Here is a 20,732-nt window from a genome sequence, read left to right on the forward strand (position 1 = left end):
TGCTTTTCCCACTGAGCCAACCAGGTCTCTTTGTGTAGATCTGAGCTTCTGACCTATATCATTTTCCTTCTCTCTAAAGAACTTCCCTTAGTATTTCTTGCAAAGCAAGTCTCCAGGCAACAAATTGCCTCAAAAAAATTTTTTTTTCTTTTTCACTTTTGAACATAATTTCACAAAAGGTACAGAATTCTAGGCTGGCAGGCTTTTTCTCTTGATACTTTGAATATTTCACTCTATCTTTGTTACTTACATGGTTTCTGAGGGAAATTTGATAAAATTCTCATCTCTGCTCCTCTGCAGGTAAGTTGTATTTTTCCTTTGATTTCTTTCCAAATTTTTTCTTTACGTTTGATTTTCTTTCTTCCTTTTTTTTTTTTTTAAGATCTTATTTATTTATTTGACACACAGAGAAATCACAAGTAGGCAGAGAGGCAGGCAGAGAGAGAGGGGGAAACATGCTCTCCACTGAGCAGAGAGCCCGATGCGGGACTCGATCCCAGGACTCTGAGATCATGACCCGAGCTGAAGGCAGAGGCTTAACCCACTGAGCCACCCAGGTGCCCTACATTTAATTTTCTGACATTTAAATATGTGCCTCCATGTAGTTTTGTGGGTTTTTTTTAAACAGTTTTCCTGCTTAGTATTATCTTGAGTTTTCTGGATCCATGGTTTGGTGTCTGACATTAGTTAATCAATTAATGACTAATTCTTAGTCATTATTGCTTCAAATATTATTGCTGTGCCTTTTTCCCTTTCTTCTGTTGTGTTATTTTTCACCTTTTCTCCTGTTTGCTTTTCAGTTTTGGAAGTTTCCACTGAAACTTATACTATCTTTACATTCAGAGATTCTTTACTCAGACTTGTCCAGTCCACTAATGAGCCCACCAAAAGCATTCTTCCTTTCTTTTCCACTGTTTCTGATCTCAAGAATTTTTTTTTTTTATTTTTCTCTTTGACTTTCCATCTCTTTGTTTATACTATCAGAGAAAAATTGCCAGTATTTAATGTGACAACCTGGGATGACTTTTGGAGCTAAAACTCATTAAAGTCTAGAGTCCCCCATGAATGGAGTTTTAATTCTCAGAGTTGTCCACACTGAGCCTCTAGCAATTCATCAATTACAGTTCAGGTTTCTTTACTGGTTCCCATAGAGGTAACAGCCCTGGTAAGTTGTGATTCTCTGTCTGTCTTCTTAATTTGGGGGACATTAGTTTACCCTGTGACCTCATTTCTCTAATACATCTTAAAATAATTACTGATATTTCAGTTTGTTCAGGTTTTTACTTACTGTTAAACAAGTGGCAACTTGTGGCAACTTCTGAGCTCCTTAAATGCTGGACTGGAAAACAGAAGAACTCACATAGATTTTCTCTTGTATTTTCTTCTATGAGCTTTCATCTATAAGTTTTATGTTTTTCATTTAGATCCTTTCATTCATTGAGTTAATTTATGTATCAGATTTGACATAGGGATCAAGATAGATTTTATTTTCCTTTTTGCATAAGGCTATCCAGTTATTCCAGCACCATTTATAGAGCAGATTATCTTTTCTTCATAGAATTGCTTTTGCATTTTTATCAAAATGTGTGGGCCTATTGTTGGACTCTATTCCATTGTTCTCTCTGTCTTTTCTTTTTCTAATATGATGCTGAATTAATTACTGTAGCTTTGTAGTAAATGTGGAAATTAAATCATGACCTCCTACTCTGTTTTTTGGTTTGATTCTTCTATTTCCTTTACTTTTCCGTATAAATTTTGGGATGACTGTCAATTTCTATAAAAAGAAAAACCACATTAGGATTTTGTTGGAGGGGTGGTGTATCTGGGTGGTACAGTTGGTTAAGTGTCTGACTCTTGGTTTTCTCTCAGGTCGTGATCTCAGGGTAGTGAGATTGAGTCCTCTTCATGTTCTGTGCCCAGTGCACAGTCTGCTTAGGACTCTCTCTCCCTTGGCACCGCCATCACCTGCTTGCTCTCTCTTTTCTCTCAAATAAATAAATAAATCTTTTAAAAAAATTTTGAGCTTGGAATTGCATTGAATCTATAGACCAATGTAGGGATAATTATAGAACAATTTGGGGAAGCATCTTTAAAATACTGCATTTTTCAGGGATGTCTGTGTGGCTCAGTCGGTTCAGCATTTGCCTTCAGCTCAGGTCGTGATCCCAGGGTCCTGGGATTGAGTCCTGCATCAGGCTCCTTGCTCAGTAAGGAGCCACTTCCTGCCACTCCCGGCTTGTGCTTACTCTCTCTGACAAATAAATAAATAAAATCTTTTAAATAAATAAATAAATACTGAGTTTTTCAATTCATTTCATGAACATGGAATATCTCTTTACTTAATTAGTTATCTTTGATTTCCTTCATCGGTGTTTTGTAGTTCTTACATACAGATCTTGCACATTATTTTTTGTAAATATTATTATTATTTTTTTTTTTTAGTAATCTGCACCCAGGTGGGGCTCAAATTCACAGCTCAGATCTTGCACATTTTTAAAGATTTATACCCAGGTATTTCATATTTTCAGGTGCTATTATAAATTATATTATTTTTATTTATTTTTAAAAATATTTTATTTATTTGAGAGAGAGAGAGCATGAGCAGGGAGAGGGGCAGAGGGGGAAGAAACTCCCTGATGAACAGGGAGCCCAACAGTGGGGCTCGACTGGGAACACTGGGATCATGACCTGAGCCGAAGAAAGACACTTAACTGACTGAGCCTCCCAGATGCCCCAACTTGTATTGTGTTTTAACTGCAGTTTTTAATATTTTTCTAATATATAGAGATATGACTGATTTTTGTATATTGACTTGCATCCTACATCCTTGCTATACTCACTTAGTTCTAGTAGCTCTTTTGTACATGACTTGGAATTTTATACATAATCATATTGCCTGAAAATATATAATTTATTTTTTCCTTTTTGATCTGATGTTTGTTAATTTCTTTTCCTTTATTTTACTGGCTAGAACCTCCACCAAGATTTTGAATAAGAGTAATGAGAGCTAATCTTCTTGCCTTGTTCTGATCTTGGGGATGATGGTGGGGGTAAGCATTCAGTCTTTTATGATTAAATATGTCATGATTTTTGTAAATACCCTTTATAAAACTGAAGATGTTCACTCTATTCCTGGCTTTCTGAGAGACTTTTTTTTTTATCATGAATAATTGTTGAGTTTTGTCAGGTTTTTCTCCTGAATATAATGGCTTGGTTATTTGCTTTTTTCCTCCTTATTTGATATTGATATGGTGAATTATACTGGTTAATTTTTGAATGTTGAATTAGCCTTGCAGTCCTTAGATAAACCCTACTTGGTTATAATCTATTATTTTATGGATTGTTTGATTTACTTGTATTTTTTGAGGATTTTTGTATCTGTGTTTATGAGAGATACTGGTCTGTAGTTTTCTTTTAATATATCTTTATCTAGCTTTGGTATCTTAATAATGCTGGCTATAGTAAATGAGTTGGGAAGTGTTCCTTGTTTTTCCATATTTTTGAAAATTTTGTGTAGAATTGGTATTATCTCTTTCATAAATGTTTTGTAGAACTCATCATGAAGTCATCTCAGTCTGTAGATTTTTTTTTGTTGTGGGATTTTTAACTACATAGCCAATTTTCAAAGTAGATACAGGAGTATGCAAGCTATCTATTCCTTTTTAGATAAACTTTCACAGTTTATATATTTCAAAGAGTTTGACCATTTCATCTAAGTTATCAAACTTAGGGCATAGCGTTGTTCATTGTATTTACTTACTATTAGTTAAATTTCTATAGAGTTTATAGTGATATCCCCCTTTCATTCCTGATATTTGTAACTTGTTTCTCCTCTTTTTTTCTTGGTCAGTCTAGCTTATCAATTTTTATCATCAACAATTATAAGTATTCAGTATCTGTCATATACCTTTTAAAGAGTTTTATTATATTCTATTTGAACATCCAAGACTCTGTAAGATACATTCCATTGTTATATGTTTTATAAAACATATTAGGATACTTGCCTACAGTATTCACAACCAGAATGACAGATCCAGAATTTGAGATCCAAGTCTGTGTGACTCCAAAGCCTTTGCCTTTTTTTTTTTTTTTTTAAGACTTCATTTGTTTGTTCATTTATTTTAGAGAGTGCACATGCACAAGTTGGGAGAGGGCCAGAGGGGAAGGAAGAGGGAAAGAATCTCAACCATACCCTGCACTGAGCCCACCACAGGGCTCAATCTCATAAACCCAAGGTCATGACCTGGGCTGAAACCAAGAGTCAGATGCTTAATTGATGGAACCAGCCAGGTGCCCCCAGAGTCCTTGCTTTTGACCATTCTGGTATAAAGGATGAATCAATACCAAAAAAGACATATTAAAGGAGTCATCTTTCTCTGCTGTGACTAGGAGCAAACTTTTCGTTTTCATCATTGGACTCTACTATCTCCTGTTTTCTGTCTTTTGGACCTTCTCTATAAACAGCCTATTATATAGAACCTCTTGTCAGAAGATCTCTGGAGATCTATTTGCCCCTTCTGTTCAGTAAGGGTACCTAGCAAGGAAAGAGAAAATTTGGAGACTTCTGGTTGCTATAAAATACTTAATAACACATCTTATATTTTTAGAACATAGGATCTTCTGAGGCCTTCCAGTGCCTAGATACCAGAAACAGTTTTCCTAATGCCATCCATTTTTTCTTAATGAAGTATAGTTGGCATACAATATTATATTCATTTCAGGTATACAACATAGTGATTCGACAATTAGATACATTATGAAATGCTTACCGTGCTCAGTCGTTACCATCTGTCACCATACAAAGTTATTACAATATTATTGACTATATTCTCTATGCTTGTACTTTATTTACATCCCTATGACTCATTTATAAGTTTGTACCTCTTAATTCCTTTCACTTATTTTGTCCATCCTCCCATTCCTCCTCCCCTTGGGAACCACCAGATCTGTCTGATGCCATTCACTCTTGACAGATGAGAAATAAAAGCATTGACTCTTTTCCATTTAAAATGTAGGTACTTTTCCCTCATAGGTATAAGAAATGCTTTGGGAAGTAAAAGCTGACATGGCTTGCTTGTTTCCTTAGGTCTGACAGTAACTGCTGTGAAAGACTCAGGAGAATGGAATTTGGAGGCTGGTGCTTTAGTTCTGGCAGATGCGGGCCTTTGCTGTATCGATGAGTTTAACAGCCTCAAAGAGCATGACAGAACCAGTATCCACGAGGCAATGGAGCAACAAACCATAAGTGTTGCTAAGGCTGGGTAAGAGTTTCTTTTCTTTAAAATCTATGGAAATAATGAGATTAGTTAATAATATGATCATGGAAAAATGTGAACCTTATTGAACTGCAAGGTATGTTTGGTCTTATCAGGGATTATCAGTTATGTTCATCAAGACACAAGTTAGCATCCCCATGGTGGTGTATGAGGAAGTAAAAATGAGTTGTTGGGATGAAGAACGGCAAAACTAAAGTATAAATGTAGGTTGACTTAATTTATGGAGGGGACTTATGAAGAGCTTTCAATGTAGGATCCAACTTATTCTCTCATTCAATAATGTATATCTACAGTGGGCATATTACTATGTTAGGAATTTTTTATTTAAAGTGAAAATATTTGATTACCCATACCTCGTACCTTACCCTCTGCTAGGTGTGAATTAGTATGAACCTTTTTTGCTATCTGTAAATATGTTGTAAGATTATTTTAGAAAATGAAATTAAAAAGAAAAGATATACAAAACATAAACCTAAGTTGTTCTTCCATTTCCATGGTGTGGAAAGCTGTAAGAGCATGTCACTTCCATCCTAACAAGAAAAATAGCCTGCAAAAATCATAACTTCCCTTGAACATATCAGAGAGCTGATTTAGAAGGAAATCAAGGGAACTTAATTCTAAAGTGTGACAGCCCATCTGAGGAGGGATGAGGCACACAAACTGTTCACCTTTGACAGAGATGAGAGGAAGAGGTGGCTACTGTAGAAGCAAATAAGAAAAAACTAAAATTTTTAAAATTCCTTGATGTCTAAGCATGGGCTAGCATGTTAGTTTTGAATAACTGAGAGCTCCAAATCCAAGGGGAGTTCTCAGCTGCAAGCCATTCTCCACAGGTCTGCAACCCATGGCATCTTGGCAGAAGAATAGAGGCAAAAATACCCAAAACCTTTCTACTTCAGGAAGAGGTTAGAGCATCATCCTTCCCTCCCACAGGAGCTAGGCAAAATGGTTCTTCCGGGAGAAGGGTAGAAGTAAAAGCCTTCTTGTGAGGGAAGGGCTGGAAACACTCTTCAGGTTCAGCTTCCTAAACCAAGGCAAAACAGAGGTTTGTACCATGGGGACAAGAACAGAACAACTCCTCCTGCCCCAGGACCACCACAGATAGATGGCAGGGTTCTGCTGCCACCAGGTGGAAGGGACAGAAAGGTTTACAGTTTTGTAGTCCATCCCATCCAAAAGCAGGCTCACAGACACTGCCTCAGAACAGGAGACCAAAAACCAACTTGGCCCCCAAATAAGCCTAACACCTAGTAACAAGCAGTCTGTCAGTAGAGAAGGCACAGGGATATTGAAAGAGACCCCTCTTTGGTGAGGTATGCGGTGACTGCTGAAAGCTGAAGGTAGAGTAGAAACACTGAGAATGGTCTTCCAGCACTGCGCTACAACCCCTATCTAGATGCACAAAGTAACAACAGCTCAACAGTGAAAGAATTCAAAGTCTGTGATACATTGAGCAACAAGGCCAATACCCAGAACAACTCTCATGGCCATACAGACACTAATGGCCTTATGCTATACACGAAGTGTTATAATATTATTTGAAGGTAAACTGTAAGAAGTTAAAGATGTAAACTCCAGAACAACCACTAAAAAATAAAAGAGGTGTAACTAACAAACCAGTGGTAGAGGTAAAATGGAATCATAAAAAAATAACACAAAAGAATACAAGAAGAGAAGAAAAAGTGAACAAAGAATAGATGGGACAAATAAAATGCAGTTAGCAAGATGGTAGGTAGAAATTCAGCCATATCAATAATTATATTAATAATCATGTGAACAATTAAAAGGCAGCGATTGTCAGATTAGATAGAAAAGCAAGACTCAACTAAATGCTGCCTTCAAGAAACTGACTTTAAATTCAAATGCGTAGGTAAGTTAAAAGATGGCAAAAAAATATTCCATGGAAACACCAAAACCTGACCAAGACATTACAAGAAAATGAAACTACAGAATGATATTCACTGGACATAAGACATGAAAATTCTTTTTTCTTTTTTTAAGTAGGCTCCACACCTAGTGTGAGGCTTGAACTCACAGCCCTGAGATCTAGAGTACATGATGTATCAACTGAGCCAGCCAGGTGTCCCATGACATGAGAATTCTTAATAATACTTAAGTAAATTAAATCCAGCAGTATATTAAAAAGATTATATGTTACAACCAAGTGGGGATCATCCAGAAATGCAAAGTTGATGTAATATTTGAAAATCAATCAATGTAAATTCATAATATCAGTGGAATAAAAAAGAAAACATCTCAGTAGATGTAAAAAACATATCAAACAAAATTAAATACCTAATAATGATAAACATTTTCAGCAAATAAGAAAAGTCCACCTGCCTGTTTAAATGTCATCTATGGAAAACTGAAAAGAAGCATTTCACACTTTCTGATGAAGTGAAATGTTTTCCACTTAAGATCGGGAGCATGTCAAGGATGTCTAGTCTTAACCACTTCTGGCCAGTATTATACTGGAAATTCTAGTCATTTTAATAATGCAAGAAAAAGAAATAAAAGACATTCAGTTTGGAAAGGAAGAAGCTGAAACTGTCTATATGACATGATTGTCTCCATAGAAGATCTCAAAAGAATCAATGAAATAGATATTAGAACTAATAAATGAGTTTTAAAAGTCACAGGATGCAAGATGGGTATATAAAAATTTATTATATTTCTAAATGCTACCAATGAATAATTAGAAACTGAAGTAAAACATACCACTTATAATAGTATCCACAAATATGAAATGTTTAGGGATAAATCTAACAAAACACATTCTAGATTTTTCCAATAAAAACTACAGAACACTGGTGTAAGAAATTAAAGAAGACCTACGTAAGTGGTGATACATACTCTTTCATTCATCAGAAGACAATGTTGTTAAGATACCTGTTTTCCTCAAAGGGATCTATCGAATCTATATAATTTCAGTTAAAATCCCAGCAAGTTTGCAGAAATTGGCAATTTTAAATTCTATATGGAAGAGCACAGGAAATAGAATAGCCAAAACAATTTTGAAAAAGAACAGATCAGTAAAATTTAATTTATTTCAGGATTTACTATAAAGCTACAATAATCAAGATAGGGTATAAAGATAGACATAGATCAGTGGAAGAGAATACGGGTCCAGAAATAGAATCATAGATATAAAGTTAGTTGATTTTTAAGAACAATGCCAAGATAATTCAAAAGAAAAAGGATAGTCATTTTTTTTTTAAAAAATGGTGCTAGAACACTTGGATGTTTATTTACCAAAAAAATGACTTACACATAAATGCTTACAGCATTCATCATCACCCACGATTGAAAATAACCCAGAAATCCATCAGCTGGTGGATGGATAAATATTTTGATAAATTCATATAGTAGAATACTACTAGAAAGATAGAACTATTGATACATGCAACAGCATAATTGAATCTTAAAAGTGCTATGTGAAGTGAAAGATGCCAGGCACAATAACTACTTAGTTTATGATCCCATTTATATGAAATTCTAGAAAAGGCTAAATTGTAAGAAGAGAAATCAGATTAGTGGTTGCTAAGGATTGGGCATTAGGAGAAGAGATTGACTGTAGAGGGGCAACTAAAAAAGTTGGATTTTACTCTACATAAATTATACCACAATAATCCTTAATTTAATGTAAACCCATATTTTTATTTTTTTTTAAGATTTTATTTATTTATTTGACAGAGAGAAATCACAAGTAGATGGAGAGGCAGGCAGAGAGAGAGAGGGAAGCAGGCTCCCTGCTGAGCAGAGAGCCCGATGCGGGGCTCGATCCCAGGACCCTGAGATCATGACCCGAGCCGAAGGCAGTGGCTTAACCCACTGAGCCACCCAGGCGCCCCTAAACCCATGTTTTTAATTATTTCCTCCATATATTGTATTTTTAGATTCAACAGACTTGAAATCATTCTGTGAAATTGCTATTGAAATTTCCAAACACTTACTTTTTTTTGTAATTCTCTCTTCCCAGATTGGTAACAGTGTATGGATGGGTACAAGTTCATGGCCTAAGTTTGACTGCTGGTGGTGGACTTAGATAGTAAGCTACCACAGAAGAATAGATGAAGGGAATGGAAAGGAACAATAGTCTAGGGAGAGATAATATATTTATCATCAGTAAAACCCTTTTTTTAACTTGTAGTGACATTTTCTAAAGGAAATGATTTTAATGAATAATTTTCAGATTGGAATTTTTTGTTCATTGGGAAAGGAGACAGTTTACAACTAGAAAACATGTGCTACTCATATTTACAGTCAGTTTCAAATTATTTCTCCTTTAAACCATTTGTCAAATATGTAATATGTACCAAAGGACATTTGCATGCGAAGCACTTTGAATGATAAGATATTACGAACTTTTCTTAAGGGCTTACTTTTTGACCATTGTACCACAGTAGATATTGATATTATGGTTATTATTATGGTAAACATTTGTATGGTTGTCTTTTCAAGATAAAATTCTTCAATTTTTTGTCTTGACTACTATCCAAACTTTAATACCTCTTTGAACTGTGGCATGGATCAGACTTGATATTTTAGCCTCTCAGCTTCATTACATATATGCCAGAATTTTTATTTTTTGAAGCTTTTTGGCATATCTATTTCATTTAAGGATTACTATAATTTACCACATTCCAGGAATTATAGGATCTTTGTTCTCTTCTAGTTATTATCCTTACAGTAGTTCTTATTCATCCAGGTGTTGGATTTTGGTGGCATTCTGATTTGTTCCACACCCTACATAACTACTTCTGGATTCATAAAGACATTTTTACTATTTATTTTTTATCATGCATTTTAAAACACAGTTTGTAAATGTTGCATAACTGTATTATTATGTAATGTTTTGCTTTTTAAATTTCTCCATCTTGTAAGTGTTTCAACTTGAGCAATTTAGTGAAGATATTTTTTAATTACCTTGTTGTACAAACACAGCTTAGGTTCCTGAAGTCTCGGAACTTACTGGACAGCCAGTTCCCAGGGGTAACAGGGCCACCACACGTGGATGAGCATTTAGCATGTGCTGCTTTTGCTTCTGAACATAATGTTTCTAATGCATGCTGGCCTGAACATGTATTTCAACCAGATTTCACATTTTTATACTATTCAAGAATTTAAAATTGTGTTTAAAAACAGATTACGCATATGACTTGGATTTGAATCTCTTCCACCTTGAGTTGTTAGGCTCCATATTTTCCAGGCAGAGGCTATGACCTGAAACAACACCTAGGAAGGGCAGCTGTTAGTGTCCAAAAGACCAAACACCTTTCCTCTGGAATTATTTCCCTCCTTGTGAATTCTTGGTAAAAGTCCTTAAAACTGCCACTATCACTACTCAGAACAACAAATATTCAACAATAACAAAAGTAGTGAATGTCCCTTCATTTAAATAAAGCAAAAGTATGGGGCACGTGGGTAGCTCAGTCCCTTAAGCATCAGACTCTTGGTTTCTGATCAGGTCGTGTTCTCAGGGTTGTGAGATGGAGCCCAAGCGCAGAGTGGGCTTGAAATTTTTTCCCTCTTCCTCTCCCTCCTCCTCTGCTCCCCCCTGCTGGTGCTCTCTCTCTCTCTCCCCTTCTCTCTCTCAAATAAATAAATACTATCTTTCATTTATTATTTATCTTATTTATTTATTTACTTATTATTTATCTTCTTTATTTATTATTTATCTTATTTATCTCAAAATGTTTTTAAAAATTAAATTATATTTAAAAATAAGCAAAACTAAATTGTTAATATTCTTTTTGAAAAATCAATTGTTTATGGGAGAAAAAGCGTAAGCTCTGAGGTCAGAGAAACCCACAGTCAATTCTAGTCTCTGTTACTACTTTCTGGTCTTATGCAACATAATTGCCACCTCTGGACCTCAATATAGTCATCTGTGAAAGGAAAATAACAAAACCCTTCTTCCAAGGGAAGTCTCAACTTACTCTTTGGTAGATGTCAATATCATGGCTCCATGCCTACCATATGGTAAAATTCACAAACATGAAATTTACCATCTTAACCATTTTTAAGCATGGTTCAGCAGTATTAAGTACATTTAAATTGTTGTGCAAGTATTTGTGTACTTTAAAAGAAAAATCTTTGTTTTCTAACCAGTCCTGTTAGGTTAGGGTAAGTTAGGGTTTATAACACTCCAAAATTATTTTATTTCATATGTATATGAAAGTTCACAGAACTCCTTGTGTTTCTGAACTCAATCAAGTCTGCCAAATAATTTCAGAATTATTATACCAACACTGTTGCCAGTAATAACAACCACAAAAAAAACTAATATTCAAGCCTTCTTTGCAGTTTTTCTTATTCTTAGAATATACTCCAATAAAGTCATATTTGGTCAGAATGCATATTCAAAGGTTATTTGAATTAATTATTTTCTTTGTGTGGTCATCTTATTGACTTGATAGTTAGGAAATAGGGTTTTAAATTTATGCTTGTGTTCACTTTTACAGTTTGCTTTTTTTAGTCTTTTTAAAATTTTATTTTCTGAATTTGTAAAACATGTTTCAAACGTCAATACTATATAAAAAGATATACCAAAGATACCACACTCTTATCCCTACCTCTTCCATCCTATTTTTTCCTGTCTTTTACGGTTATGTTTTTTATTGGTTTCTGATTTATCCTTCCTTGTTTGTTTTTTTGCAAAAATAAGCAAAAACACATGGTGGGGGGTTGCATGAGCATGTGTTTGAATCTCTTATGCAAAACATAGTGTATATATAGATAGATAGATATAGATATATACATATCCTCTTTGGTACTGCTTCAATAATTATATGTAGTATTCTCATTATCATCTTTTCATATTTTTTTAGAAATTCTGCACTTTGAATTTGTATGCCCCCTTTCTACCAAGAATTTGCTTTAAAGAGTTCTTTAGTTTCAAGTAGAAGAAACTTTTAAAATTTACTTACGTTTTGATGTTATTAATTTCTAGTTGTTGTTTATATTATTTGTCCCTTAAAGAACTTCATAAGGTTTTTTGTTTGTTTTGTTTTTGTTTTTTTGTTTTGTTTTGTTTTGGTGGCCTAATATAAAGACAGCTCCATGGCTGGTCCATGTGTGCTTGAGAAGTTCTGTTCTCTGTGATCACCATGTAATATACACACGTAAACTGTGCCTTATAAATGATGTTGTTTAGGTCCCCTGTATCTTTACTTAACTTTTGTATGTTTGACATGTCTTAGACTGAGAATGTTGTATTCATCTGTTGTTATTCTGTGTCTGCTGGGTTCTCTTTGTATCTCTCATAGCTTTTTCTTTCTGAATGTGTTGCTGTGGCTTTGGCATTTATACTTCTTTGTCTTTGGCTTTTGGTCAGAAAGTTGCCTTGCGCGGTATTAAGATCACAACTCCTGATATCATATTAGTGCATTTGCCTAATATATCTTTGTTCATTCCTTCATGCTTAACCTTTAGATTTCAGTTTGTTCTTTTTTAAATTTTTCAAAACACTCTTATCCCTACCTCTTCCATCCTATTTTTTCCTGTCTTTTACGGTTATGTTTTTTATTTTTATTTTTTTTTTTTATTTTTATTTTTGGGGTCTTTTTATTATAACATGGGGACAGGACCTATGGGCAGAAAAGCTGCCTCAGTCTGTTCTCTTATATAGAGCATACAGTTGGTCTTACTTTATTTTGCTTTATGAATGACCTGAAGATCTTTTTCTTCTAATGTATGAATTAAGCACATTTACATTTATTGGCATTACCAATATGGTTAGAGTTAATTGTTTCATTTTTTAAAAATTTACTACGTTTCTTTTTCTATGTATTTGGGATTTTGGAAGGTTTGTATTTTTGTTATACATTAGGAGTTGGCCAACTTTTTCTATAAAGGCCCAGATAGTAAATATTTAAGGCTTTGTGGACCATACCATCTCTTACACAACTACTCACTTCTGTTAATTTGGACAATATGACTACATTAATGTCTACAATGTAGACAGAACAAAAGAAGTCATAGACAATATGTTACGTATTGGATTTGGCTGTGTCCCATTGAAACTTTATTTACAAAAACAGGTGAAGTGGATTTGACCTGCCACCTAAAGTTTGCCAACAGCTATTCTTGGACTTACCTTAAAAAAAAAAAAATACCTTTTATAATGCCAGCAGCCCCTTTATCCTCAGTTGGGAGTTTTAAATAATACCTTTGAGTCTGTTACCTGTGTGATAATCAATGAGTTGTACTTTCCCCCTTCTCCCTTCTCTTTACTATTAAAAAAAAGATTATATTATTCATACTTTGACAGGACAGATAACACATACTCTTCTACTTGTACCCCTTCTTGTGTTTTGATCTTTGATCTAAAATTAACTGTCTTCAGTGCTCACCATCAATCCAGAGCATCTCTGACATCTCTTACTCAAATGAAGCTTATCCTCTTAAGAGATTCCTTGGAAAGGGCTCCTGAATACTACACTGAGTTTGTACAGGTTTCAAACTATTTTTCATAGCTTCGATACTTGAAAACAGCTTGGCTGGATATGAAGACCTATAGGGACTTACACTTTCTTTTCTGTAGTCTTGCTATGTGCGTTGCTGTTGGCAAATATGATGCCATTATGATAGCCTTTGCTTTGTAGGTGATTTGGTTTTCTTGCCTGAAGGCCCAGAAGGGTTTCTTTTCTTTTTTTAAATATAATATTTTTACTAGGCTATGTATCAGTTGATTATTCGTGGTTGGTTTGTCTAGATGTTAGTGGGCCCTTTGAAATATAAAATTCTTTCTGAATTTTTTCTTGAATTACAGTTTTATATATTTAAGCTCTGTCCCATGTTTTTGTTTTTCAGAAATTCTAATTACATATAGTTTAGGTCTTCCTTGTCTAGATTCTGTAGCAACCAACTTGTGTCTTAGACTTTTTAGCTCTTTTGCATTTTGTTATTCTCTTGGTGTTTTTAGCCTCCTCATAGCACTCTTTATTATATTTCCAGTCTTGAGTCTTTGGTGTCTCAGATTTAAATGTTCATTTCTGAAATTTTTTTTTTTTTAGATTTGTTTATTTATTTGACACAGAGAGAGAGAGAGAGAAAGAAAGAAACAGTGAGAGAGGGAACACAAGCTAGGGGAGTAGGAGAAAAAGAAACAGGCCTCCTGCCGAGCAGAGAGTCCCGACACTGGGCTCCATCCCAGGACCCTGTGATCACGACCCCAGCCGAAGGCAGACGTCTAGTGACTGAGCCACCCTGGCGCCCCTGAAATTATTTTGTTTTCTCTCTCTCTCTTACTTTTCTTCCCTGAGTCATCTCTGGATATACATCTTCTTTTTTGTACTTTGTTGTTTTGAGTTCTTGAATTTCTTATTTGGAGTGTTTTTTCACATATGCAAATGTTTGTTTAAGGACATTAAATTGAGCAGATTATGTACAGATTTCTTCTGCTTTGTGGGTTTTATGGCAGGTTATTGGAAAGGGGTTTTATCACCTGAGGTATTTTGATTCTTAAAGTAGTTTTATATAGATGTTGCATGTTACTTCCTTTACTTTTAAAATGTCTTATCTTTTCTTAAATCAATAATAGTTATTCTATAATGGTGATGGTGAGAAGTTTGGAGGATGTACTAGTTTTTAGTTCAGAGTAATCTCCGTGAGCGCCTATTACTTAACAGATAGTGGTTTTTTTTTTCTGAAGGTTAAGGGAGTGGTTGATGTGTCTTCTGATTCTGTTTCTTATTTGTTTAGTAGGATCTTTAACATCCACTGCTTATCTCCCCTTCCCCTGATCACCACGACTCCAAGGGACTCCTGACCTTTGCTGGTCACTGCCATCTATTTCAGGAGCTTTCCCAAGAAAGCCACCACTGCTCTCAAGAACTTTCAGGTCCCCCTTTCTATTCCCCAGTAGTCACTGCTTTGATCCTCAAGGTTTCAAAACTTTTCTCAATATTTCCCTATTCTCTGTGGAACTCTATCCTTCTAAGGGTGATGTTAGCTGTATTCCACCATCATGAGGAACCCACTGGTCTCTTCTCCTTTTCACTTAGTCTCGACTAATCTTTCTATGGCCTTGTGGGCTCTAAATTAGCTCTGCCAGATTTTAATGTCTGTTTGTTGATTTCCATGTACATTGAACATTGCAGTATTCGCTCTCATTCTTATTTTTTAGTTTCGTTTTATGGGTTTATTTGCTCCCTTGATTATCTGTAAGGTCTCTGAAGGATATGTGGAGAAATTTAGACATAAGTAGCTGCCATCATCCTCTGGAAACCTGGAAATCAACATTTTATTTTTTAAGCTATTCTTTCTCATTCAACTCATACCAACTTCTGCTGTGTATTTTTAAAATATTACCCATGTTTTCTTTGAACCATTTCTAGAAAGAGTAATTGGAGAAATACTTTTCTATAATTGTTTTAAAGGGTTCAAAATATACAGAGATGGAATTAAACTTTTCTATATCCTTTGGAATCAATAGCCAGAAAATCCAGGGAAGTGTTTTAGAATTAGTACAAGGAAGACCTCTTAGTGGTTAGAGCTGCCTAGAAGTCAAAAAGGTGGCTTGTACGGTTATGTGGTCCTTCAAGTATAGACTAGAAAAGATTTGTGTAAGGAATTCAGGCATCTAATGAGTAAATAGATAACACTTAAGGTACCACCCATGGGATGCTGTAAACCCAGCCATGACAAAGGCTGATTGATTGCAGAACATATACATATATAAAATATGGTTTCAGGTTACATCATGAAATATTGAATGTGATCTATGCTAGACATGGAACAAGTTCAGGAAACTGCGTTAAGGGCTCCACCTCTTTTTTTAGTGACTACAAGAACACATTGGGTATTGAAAGAATTATAATAATTAAGAGGAAGAATCTGAGCTAGTCTGGCTGGGTTGAGGTTTCAGCTCTACTACCTGCTAGCTAATTACTGACAATTTACTGGACTACTCTACCTTGCCTTTCTCTTTGATAAGATGATGAGAATTACTCCATTTCAGAGGGCTACTGTGAAAATTAAATGAGTTAATCCGTGTAAAGGGCTTCTGATATAATCTGACCTATAATCCCACTGAGCCACCCAGGCGCCCTAATCTGACCTATAATAAATGCAGTTAAATTATTGTTATAGGTCTATAATTCTATTTAGAAACCCTTGAGGCCAAATACTTGTTGGAATTCAGATTTTTTTGTTTTCATTTTAGGAAAGTAACAGTGCATATGTCTATATTATGAAACCTACTAGCCACACCGGAGACAGCATCCTGTAATCAGACATTTTCATTCTATTGAGGTGAAGCTTATGAAACTTTACACTAAATGGAATAAAGACACATCAATTTAGGTCAGCTTTTCTTGCCAAATTAACTATGAACAACTTGCTGTTCCAGAACTTTTTGGATTTTGAAATTGTGATAAGTGACTATGGGCCATTGTCACCATCATCATTAGGCTCCTCCATCTGTCCAGGAACTTTGATCTGTCAGCCAAAACATGATGAAATATCGAGTGCTACAGGGTGAATGATGGCTGGGAAGGCCCTTTAAAGTTATAATGAGAAGAGCTCTTGTTACCCAAAGCGCACTTTAGGCCTACGGTACCTTGGGTGGCAAAAGCTGCACCTTTTGATGGCTGGAACGTAGTTTGGAAAATGGGAGTTTATTGAAAATAGATATAAAATAGCAGCTGTATTGTGTCACTGCCACCTGAGTATCGAAGGGTACTCACCTTCAAACCTGCTCTCCCATTATTGTGACTTGGATACTTTCTCTGACTGCTTTTTCGTGGGCGTCTTTGGGTCTTTCAACCTCATTCGGCTCTCTCTAGTGGTTAGGACCCGCTAACTGGAATTCTCCTGTAGAATGCTCGTGCTGATGCTTAAAGCTGTATGATTCATTTTACTTCTTCTCTAGTTGATGTCTAAACTCCTTGTTTTGAAGGGGGAAAAACCACCTTCAGGTATATATATGTGGGTAACTGACTACAGGAAAAATAGAAGTCCAGTCCAGTGACTCCTGTGGGAAAATGGAGCAACGGAAGGCAGGCTTTGCATCACCTAAGGCTTCAGGAGGTTTCTTAATGAAAACTACAGAGGAAAAGAGAAAAAAAGAAAATTATAAGAAAAGAGAAAATTATAAGTAAAAAGGGAAGAAAAACCACCACCCCCAACAACAAAAATTGGAAAGGTCTGGGCTGGATGACCTCCTGCATGTGATTCCAGTGGTACCACTGAGAATAAGCAGCAGTGATTCCTACCACATGCTCATATTTTGGGGTGGGTTTTCAGTTTGTTAAATCCACATACTGCTCGAGAATCCCATGCGGCACTTATTTAGTGCTCTTGTCACTGTTTTTTGCTGTCTAGCTTTGGTGAGAGACACCAGGACCCAGGCCTCACTTATGAGGGGATGGTTGCTAGCAGGCTGACAACATCCGGCACGTGTTGACAGTGAGGACAAGGACCACCTCACCTTGGTTCGCACCGATGTCATCCCCCTTCAGCACATAGTAGTCTTTGATGAATGAGGTCCCATGGCAGCATTTAAGGGGTCTTACTGTGTTTCTAAGACTTGATTAGTGTCCTGTGCCCAAATTCACTGGATGTCAGTATTGATGGCTTGCAGAATGATCTGCTCAGAAGTCTCCCTCTTTGTGAGTGCAGACTCGCTGGGGTCACTGTCCATGTTCTCATCTGGGAGCAAGTAATTTGTCATGATTCTCCTTTCAAACATGTAGACTGGGGTGAAGGACCCTTCCTGAGTAGTTTGCTAAAGATGACAATGTACTACTCAAAGAGGAACAGGTGCCTTGACTTGGTCTGGGACTGCATGCTTGTATCCAGCTCTATCATGTAGAACATGTCCTGCTGCAACAGTATCTTGAAAAGGCAGCCTATGGAATGGGAGAAAATATTTACCAACCATATATTAGATAAAGGGTTAATATCTGAGATATATGCAGAACTCATTCAGCAAACAATCAGATTAAAAAATGAGCAGAGAACTAAATAGACATTTTTCCAAAGAAGACATAGGGATGGCCCACCAGTACATGAAAAGGTACTCAACATCACTAACCATTGGGGAAATGCAAATCAAAACCACAATGAGATACATCATCTCATACCTGTTAGAATGGCTATCACCAAGAAGACAAGAGATAACATGTACTGGAAAAGATGTGGAGAAAAGGAAACCCTTGTACGCTGTTGATAGTAATGTATTATTGTTGTAGCCACTATGGAAAATAGTATGGAGTTTCCTCAAAAAATTAGAAAAGATCTACTACATGATCCAGCAGTCCCATTTCTGGGTGGACATGAGAAGAAATGAAAATGGGATATCAAGGAGATATCCTGCACTGGCATGTTTACTGCATCGTTCTTCACAATAGCCAAGACATGGAAACAACCCAAGTGCCTACCAACAGATGAATGGATAAAAAAGATGTGGTATGCGTATATACAGTAGAATACATTCAGCCATGAGAAAAAAGGAAATCTGCCATTTGACAAGGATTGACCTTGAGGACATTATGCTAAGTAAAATAAGTCAGACGGAAAGGCAAATACTGTATGATATCACTTATACATAGCATTATAAAAAATCAAACTCATAAAAACAGAGAGTAAAATAGTAGTTGTCAGGGCTTGGAGGTTGGGGAAGAAAGAAAGATGTTTTTTAAGGGTACAAACTTACAACTGGTAGACCAGTCCTGGAGATCTAATGCATAGTATAGTGAATATAAACAACAGTATTGTATTATAATCATCAAACTTGCTAAGAGACTAGATCTTTTTTTTTTTTTTTTTAAGATTTATTTATTTTGCTGGTGGGGAGAGCCGAGGGAGAGGGAGAGAGCGAACCTTAGACAGACACCACACTGAGCACAGAGCCCAACGTGGGGCTTGATCCCACAATCCCAAGATCATGAGGCAAAAGCAGGAGTCAGAGGCTTAACAGAGGGAGCCAAACAGGCACTCTGAGACTAGGTCTTAATCACTCTCACTATTAAAAAAGAAATGGTAATTAAGTAACATGATGGAAGTGCTAACTTTCACTACAATGGCAACCTATTACAATATTTAAGTGTAGCATATCAATATGTCATATGCCTTGAGTTTATATAATGTTACATGTCAAATGGAATTCAATAAAATTGAAAAAGAAGGTTGGTAAATCACACCGCGTGGTATCTGGCACATGATGAGGTGCTTAACTATAATAAGTAACACAATTATTACTAGCCAAATCTATTTTGTTCCAGAATTTGGGTACAAGAAATTTATCAGAAAATTTATCTTGCTATATTCATATTCCTTTTTCAGAAAGCAGGAGTTTGGATAATAAGGGATATCTGTATTTATCTAGTACTTATGAGGTGCTAGGCTCTATTCTAAGTATTGTGCATGTAATAACCCATTTCTTTCTCACAATAGTTCTATATCAGGCAATCATTAAAACCCCCTTTTCACAAGTATGGAAACTGAGGGACAGGAAAAAAGAAGCTGCTTCCTTTGGCTGGAACATAATTTGGGGAATGGGAGTCTGTGCAAAGTAGGTATAAAATAGCAGGCATTCCTGTTCTCCCATTATTGTGACTCAGATACTTTCCTGTGACTGTTTCTCTGTGTGTGTGTGTTTGTGGATCTTTCAGACTCGTTCAGTTCTCTTTAGTAGTTCAGTTCTCCCTGCTGTGTCCGTTTCAGATACCCTCAAAAGAGCGTGGATTACATTGTCCCTAGTAGACTCATCCAGCAGCAGCTCGAGGCCTCTGAACAGCTCGGGAATGACTGCCGATAGTTGGTTCCCAGTTTCTGGTCTGGCCCACTGTTCCTGCAAGGCAGTTCACAAAGAAGGGTCTGTGGAGTTACAGGCTTCACGAACATTCCAGTGACTGGCCTGTCCAGAACTCCTGTATACTGAAGACAAAAGAATCACTTAAGCAATACATATCAAGTCCTCTGGCAGTTGTCCGAGCTGGTCGGCTCGTCAGTGCTGGGAGCTATAGTTTGGGCAGACAGAATAGCCTGGTGACTGTAGTTCCTCCATCTAATAGGAGATACTTCTGAATGAGGAGGGTCTCGAGCTCAGTGGGTCTCAAAGAGCTTGGTAGAAAGGATGTTGGGGTTTATAAAGACACTATTTAGTCACACCTTGTTCAAGTTCTGTATTAGGTTTTACAGTTTGTCCCCAGATCACATCTACCACCAATTATGTGGTACTTTTCCTCCAGCTGGAGGAAGTGTCCTTTGACATAATGTCACTTAGGGAACAGTGCAAGAATAGCACATACTGGTTTTGTTCTTGGGATGGCTGTCAAGTGCGCCTTCAGTGCACAGTGTGTACGTATCATCTGCTTGGTGGCGGGAATAACGGAAACATCTTTAAGTTCTCCTGTAGTTCATGTTCATTTTTCTTTCTATCTTTCTTTTTTTTTAAGATTTTATTTATTTGAGAGAGAGAGAGAACACACGTGCATGTGAGACAGAGAG

The 20,732-nt window shown here is 36.2% G+C and overlaps 1 protein-coding gene across 2 annotated transcripts in view; it reads left to right on the forward strand.

Annotated features, from left to right (window-relative positions):
- MCM9 (minichromosome maintenance 9 homologous recombination repair factor) overlaps positions 1-20,732 on the forward strand; it is a 91,774-nt gene that overhangs the window by 49,172 nt on the left and 21,870 nt on the right. For both annotated transcript variants that reach the window (XM_044249870.1, XM_044249879.1), the window contains exon 8: positions 5,087-5,261. In XM_044249870.1, coding sequence (XP_044105805.1) covers positions 5,087-5,261 — 175 coding nt within the window. The remainder of the gene's footprint in view (positions 1-5,086; positions 5,262-20,732) is intronic.

Source organism: Neovison vison, chromosome 1 (assembly GCF_020171115.1).
Source record: "Neovison vison isolate M4711 chromosome 1, ASM_NN_V1, whole genome shotgun sequence".
Lineage (NCBI taxonomy): Eukaryota > Metazoa > Chordata > Mammalia > Carnivora > Mustelidae > Neogale > Neogale vison.